The sequence below is a fragment of the Carcharodon carcharias genome, chromosome 7 (genome assembly GCF_017639515.1).
Source record: "Carcharodon carcharias isolate sCarCar2 chromosome 7, sCarCar2.pri, whole genome shotgun sequence".
In the NCBI taxonomy this organism is placed as follows: Eukaryota; Metazoa; Chordata; class Chondrichthyes; order Lamniformes; family Lamnidae; genus Carcharodon; species Carcharodon carcharias.
The window spans coordinates 22,682,640-22,689,694 of NC_054473.1; the positions used below are offsets into that span (position 1 = coordinate 22,682,640).

At 41.6% G+C, this 7,055-nt stretch overlaps 1 protein-coding gene across 1 annotated transcript; it reads left to right on the forward strand.

Moving 5' to 3' along the window:
* The first annotated feature begins 618 nt into the window (after positions 1 to 618).
* Positions 619 to 6,126, forward strand: LOC121279887 (elongation factor 1-alpha, oocyte form-like). The gene is made up of 7 exons (XM_041191409.1): positions 619 to 762; positions 2,011 to 2,190; positions 2,717 to 3,013; positions 4,008 to 4,158; positions 4,235 to 4,491; positions 5,210 to 5,444; positions 6,005 to 6,126. The coding sequence occupies exons 1-7, from the start codon at positions 619 to 621 to the stop codon at positions 6,124 to 6,126; spliced, it is 1,386 nt and encodes a 461-aa protein (XP_041047343.1).
* Positions 6,127 to 7,055: the final 929 nt, after the last annotated feature.

Here is a 7,055-nt window from a genome sequence, read left to right on the forward strand (position 1 = left end):
GGGAGTGAAGGAGGGGCTGCTGTGGGAGGATGCTGCTTCTCTGTTTCTGGTAGCGCTTCAGACCCATGCTCCTGATTTTTGGCCACCTGGTGTGGAGGAGAGTGGGTAGGTCCGAGGACCTCCTTGTAGGTCTGCTGCTGGCCCTGGTGAAGATGGCCATTGATGGCTCCAGGCAGAGTGCAGTCCAGGGAGTTATTTGGCCCATCGGCCTGCATCTGTTCTGCAGCTCCGCCCTCACCCAGGTGACCCTGGAGAGAGAGAGCGCACAGTGTCTGCTGTGCACCTGAGGCTTTCCATGACTGATGGACACTGGAGAGACTAGAGCATCAAGCAGATAAAAGGAACACTATGATACCTTGAGAAGTTTTTATTAGAATTTGGTAATCATTGTCTGTGCCCCTTTAAAATAGGCTTAATTATCCTAACTGATCAGCAAGAATGTTGTACCAGACTGCTAAATTGAATGTCAATTAGCCCAATTTTGTTTGTTCATACTATGCAGGTGCACAGAGGTCCAAGAAACAGGCTGGCTAGCTGATATAAATGCTGCCTTTGGTAGTACTGTCATTCTTCTATTTTTTAAGGTATTGTATTGTTTTTTTCTGAATTATCATCACCATGGGGAAAGAAAAAGTCCACATTAATATTGTAGTCATTGGCCATGTGGACTCTGGTAAATCTACTACCACTGGTCACTTGATTTACAAGTGTGGAGGCATTGACAAGAGAACTATTGAAAAATTTGAGAAGGAAGCTGCTGAGGTAAGCCTGCTTTTGTTAATGCTAGTTTTTAGTTGCAAGATGAATATTGCTTTCTATTGAAGTTCTTTCTCTGTATGATAGAAGATTTATAATTACTGCAACTATCTGTCCTTGCCTTATTAAAGACTCATACTGAAGACATTCTCTCCAGGAACACTGTAAGCTGGATTTGTTAAACTGTATGTTGCTGCCCTTATACAGTTGGATTCCAAGTTTAATAGTTTTTGGTCTGCTTGCTGTAAACAAAAAAAATTGTGAAATCCTGAGTGCATATACTGTCATTTTCAACAACTTTATCTCCTTGGGCAATGGGCCATTCATTCTACATGCAAATAATTAATGTGTGGAAGCTTGATATTTGAATTGTGGGTTTAAGTGGCCAGTTTCATTTTGCAACTTAGTTATGTTGGTTAAGTACAATTGGTTGCCAGGGCCATAATTGGAGTTTCCATAATTTGATTCGGACTGACCCTTGCCTCAGTAAATTTGCATTGCTGAGAGAGTACATTCACCTTATAACCAAGACAATTTGGTCTTTTTTTTCCCCCTTGAGCAGGTTTTATTTGACTACTGAATCTTCCAGTCACTGCTAAATATTACCCTAAATTGCAAGCTGCGTTGTACTAAACCTATTAGATGAAGGTCATTTTGACTTTGGATGATAGATTGGATAGTTATCACCCCCTATAGTTCCACAACATGCCCATTTTGTACATTCCAATGCCTGAGTTTTGCCCTTATTCCTATTTAAAAGTCACAGATGAGGTTTTTTAAAAAAAACACTATTTGGAAGTGAAATTTTGTCAATGAATGATTTTGAAGCTAATGGCATGTATTTGTAAATTACACAGGGAAGGCACATTACATGAGTTCCCAACTAAAGCTGCCAAGAATGAGGTTTGGTTGTAAATAGTTAAATCCTTCAAAATAATCAGTAAAATATTTGTAGAACATGTACTTTCATCAAATGATGTAATTCAAGTACTGTTTAAGTACTAATCAATATAGAAATTGATCACATATTTAAATGTCCCAAGTAGTCACAAACTTGCACTCGTCAGCCAAGGTGAATGCATATCTTCACTTGCAATGGATTTGAAATAATGTAAACTCTTAGGGAAATGCCCAAGAAATTGTCTTAAATGTTAGTCAAGAGCACTATTTCTTGATGGGTTGGGGAAGAACCTGAAGTTTGAAATGCAGAGATGGTTAAATAATGTTAAGACTCTTAACATTTGTATCTTGCAGATGGGTAAAGGCTCCTTCAAGTATGCCTGGGTGCTAGACAAACTGAAGGCAGAGAGGGAGCGTGGTATAACTATTGATATTTCTCTGTGGAAGTTTGAAACCACCAAGTACTACATCACCATCATTGATGCACCTGGGCACAGGGACTTCATAAAGAACATGATCACTGGGACCTCCCAGGTGTGTTTACATAAAACAAGAGAAGCATCAAGTGTTTGTGGATGTGAGAACCAGTTGTTTTAATGAGCTTTGGACTCTCTGAATATATCTGCATCTTTGTGAATATATCTGCATCTTTGTGGAGAAAGGGGAAGGAAAAGGTTTGGGGGTGAAAAATGTAAATTGTGCATCACAATTATGTACTCTAATTTTCATGCCTTGAGCCTTGAACCTAGTGATAAGTGTCACCTGGCCATCATGACTCTGTCACCATTTCATCCAACAGACATCCCAAAGAGCTATGCCAATTTTTAAAGGCATTCCTATCTCTTTGGAGACACAGTATTCTAAGTGTTTCCCTACTCTCCTTTTACAGCCTTCAGCCACATTGTCCTTTCAGCCCATCATTGCACTCTTTCTCAACCTCTCCACAAACCAGTTTAAGTTGGAATTCTTTTCACTTCCTTGGTTCAATGTGACATTCTCTTTACCTCCCCAACTTGCATTTAAGTGGTTCATCGTCTAACAGATCTAAATTTATTTTCAGGCTGACTGTGCAGTGTTGGTTGTGGCTGCTGGTGTAGGTGAATTTGAGGCTGGCATTTCAAAGAATGGACAGACCAGAGAACATGCACTCCTGGCTTTCACCTTGGGAGTTAAGCAGCTAATTGTTGGCGTCAACAAGATGGACTCCACGGAGCCGCACTTCAGCAACAAGAGATATGAAGAAATTGTGAAAGAAGTGAGTGCGTACATCAAGAAAATTGGCTACAACCCTGCTGGGGTGGCTTTTGTACCAATTTCAGGATGGCATGGGGACAACATGCTGGAACCCAGCAAAAAAGTAAGTGGCCATTTCATTTTTGTTTGCTATTGGAAACAGTCGTATGTATCTTATTTTGAAAGTAGAAAATCAGTAATTTGACTCTGGCTAGTGTTTACAATTCAACATGCCATTCAGCCCAACAAGTCCGTGCCAATGCTTGTTTTACATGAACCTCATCTAACCCATCACATCCCTTCTCTGATCATTATTCTACTGGATAAATAATGCTTCTTCTATTGGCTGTACCTGCAAGGATGTATACTTGTTGCTTGGCAACCTCTGACAGTAATATATTTTCATAATGCCAAGTTTTTATATGAACATAGTGGTGATCTCTAGAAGACAATTTAAGCTCAAGTAATTAGAACCTGTAACTACACAATGGCTCATTTTTAAATTGCAACATCTCCTTTTCTGAAGTTGGTTCTTTTTAAGTGGTATTTATCTTCCTCCAAACATTTTTTTTCCTTTTTTAAATAGTGCTGAAATCATAACTGGAATTCTGTCGATTAATCACTTTTTTTGCGTTTCCTATAATCAATCCTAAAACGTGGTAACTTTAGTTGAAAGTTCATGCATGTGGGAGAAAAATTAGGCTGATGTCTCTTGGACTATAAAGTAATTTTTCCTGCAACATGTGGGCAGGACTGGCATGAGTCAGCCTGATGAAGACACTTGCAGCATTAAACAAGGTTGGCATTTGCTTACAGGCTGATCTGGGTCTAGATTGTGATGTTAACCAGCTTGATCCCTGCACTCTTGGCCTCAATTTTTAACCCCTTCAAGCATTATTTAAACCAAACAATTTGAATTTAACAATTTTTTGGAAGGGCTCAACACTTCAGCTTCCATTTTAAGCTGCATTCTCAACAGAAATACCAGTAAGAAACTTTATTGCACCAAAACCTTTCAAGTGCATTAAACTTGGTTTTAATTGGGTCTGTTCCTCAAACTTCAGTATAACACTTCCTGAGCAAAGATGCTGTGCATCAAATGACTACTGTCATTACAGATGCCTTGGTTCAAAGGTTGGAAAATGGACCGCAAGGAAGGCAATGCTACTGGCACCACCCTGTTGGAAGCTCTAGATGCTATCCTTCCCCCAGCACGCCCCACAAACAAGCCCCTTCGCCTCCCCTTACAAGATGTCTACAAGATTGGAGGTGAGTTCAAATTCATCTATCCTGAATATCAAGTCAATATATTTCAAAAGTTAACTCTCTACCACAATCTATTCAGGGATTGGTACTGTGCCAGTGGGCAGAGTAGAAACAGGAATCCTGAAGGCTGGCATGGTGGTGACCTTTGCTCCAGTTAACCTTTCCACTGAAGTGAAATCTGTAGAGATGCACCATGAGGCTCTTGTAGAAGCTGTGCCTGGGGACAACGTTGGGTTCAATGTTAAGAATGTGTCAATAAAAGATATCCGACGTGGAAATGTGGCTGGAGACAGCAAGAATGATCCTCCTTTGGAATCTGGAAGTTTCACAGCCCAGGTGAGCAAGCAGTGCACAATTTGGTCCTAAATGTCTACCATGTTGGTCGTCAACAACCACTTAATATTGCTTCTTAACATAGGAGTTGGAGTAGATCATATGCCCTGCTCAGCCATTCAGTATGCTCATGGCTGCCCACTCCCCATAAACCCTTAAATCCCTGAGGCCAAAAATCATATTGGTTTGCTCTCACTCTCTCAGGACAAGCAACCAAAACCTTGTTCAGAGGTGGATTTTAAGAAGCAATAGAGGGAATGCCAGAATAAGGCTGAGACAGCTGAAGCACCACTGCCAATGGAGTAGCATTTAAGATGGGGATGCACAATGGAGCAAGGCAGAGTTCTGAGAGTTGTGTGCTGGAGATGGGGCAAAGCATGGCTATGCAGGGATTGCTGACCAATTGATTCTTGGTCAAATAGCTGAAGATCCTCCTATAGAGGACTTGGGCAATTGATGTCCAGCTGGGAGTCCTCTGGCTTCAAGTAAGCTGGGTTAATATATATCTACTCAACTTCCAACTTTTAGCCTGTAATTTGGTCCATGCATTGGTATTAATGTAAATGAACTCAAGTACCAGAATTGGCCCAATTAAATCTTGCATACTAACTTGGCCTTGATTCCCTTTTTAAACACTTGTAACTGATCTAAATGCTATTCCACCAGCTGTAGGTGGAACAGCATTGTGTGCTCTAATTGCTGAACTGCTGTTGGTTTCCAGGTGATCATTCTGAATCACCCTGGACAGATCAATGCTGGCTACTCACCTGTACTAGACTGCCACACTGCACATATTGCCTGCAAGTTTTCTGAACTGATGCAGAAGATTGACCGTCGATCTGGTAAGAAACTGGAAGACAACCCAAAGAGTTTGAAATCTGGAGATGCTGGCATCATTGTGATGGTTCCAGGGAAGCCAATGTGTGTGGAAACCTTCTCTGCTTACCCTCCCCTTGGTGAGAATGACTTTTTTTCCTCCTGTTTTCTCTTCCTCTTCCACCCCATCAGCTTGAGCACAGCTGGCAAGAATTATACTAGGTAATTTAATCATAGAATATTTACAGCACTGGAGGAGGCCATTTGGCCCATCTTGTCTGTGCTGGCCCTCTGACAGAGTAAGTCACCTGGTGCTGCTCCCCTGCCTCTTCCCCCACAGCCCTGCAATTTCTTTTCAGATAATGATCCATTCCTTTTGAAAGTCACAACTGACTCTGCCTTCACCCCCGCCACCACACTCTGTTCAGATCCTAAACACTTTACTGCATGGGAAAAGATTTTACTCACCGCCATTGCTACTTTTGTGCCCTTTGGTTCTCTATCCTGCCACAAATGGAATCTTGATAAGACAGGTGGGAATGTTGATAGTTTGTAGAAATTGAATGCAAAACCAAACTAATAGAACTAGTGACCTCCTTTCTCTGCGAGGAATAAGCATCTTGCTATTGTGGCTTTCCATTTCCCTTGCACAGAAGGAAGGGGTGGGGAGAAAGATTCATCAAATCTTTTTGTGTTGCAGGTCGTTTTGCAGTGCGTGACATGAGGCAGACGGTGGCTGTTGGAGTAATCAAGGCAGTGGATAAGAAAACTACTGGACCTGGTAAAGTGACCAAGTCAGCTGCAAAGGCTATGAAAAAGTGAACTCTATTTGTAATCTATATGTTTCAAACCAGTTGTGTAATAAAGTGTCTAACCTCTGTACAAAGTTATTTAGCTTACGTTTGTTATTTGAATCTTATCTCCCAACAGCCTGGGCTATTGGATCATTTAAAAACTGGACACCTAATTGAGAAATGGTGTTAGTCCATTATCTTTAAGGCTGAAGCATTTGTAACAATCTTCAGCCAGATGTGCTAAGTGGATGATCCATCTCCTCCATCTGCAGGTCCCCAGTCTTCAGCCAATTGATTCACTCCATGATATAAAGAAACTAAGAAGACACTGGGTACTGTAATGGCCCCTGAATAGTACTCACTTGTACTCCCAGAACTTGCTGTTCCAGTACAGCTACAACACTGGCATCTACTCGGCAATGTGAGAAATTGCCCAGGTATGTTCTGGACCCTAAGCAGGCCAAATCCATTACTGTCCCATCCATCTACACTTGATCATCAGTAAAGTGATGGAAGGGGTGATTAACAGTGCTGTCAAGTGACACTTGCTTAGCAATAGCCTGCTCACTGACATGGTTTAGGTTCTGCCAGGGTCATTTAGCTCCTGACCTCATTACAGCCTTGGTCAAAACCACTGAGCCCAACAGGTGAGATGTGACTGCCCTTAATATCAAGGTAGCATTTGACCATGTGTGGCATCAAGGATCCCTAGCAAAACTAGTCAATGGGAATTAGGTGGTAGGGGAACTTCTCCCCTGGTTGGAGTCATACCTACACAAAGGAAGATGGTTGTTATTGGTGGTCGATCATCTCAGTTTCAGGAGGTCCTCAGGATGTAGTGTCCTATGGCCAACCATCTTCAGCTGCTTCATCAATAACCTTCCTTCCATTACAAGGTCAGAAGTGGGGATGGTAGCTGATGTAATGTTAAGCACCATTTGTGATTCTTCAGATTGA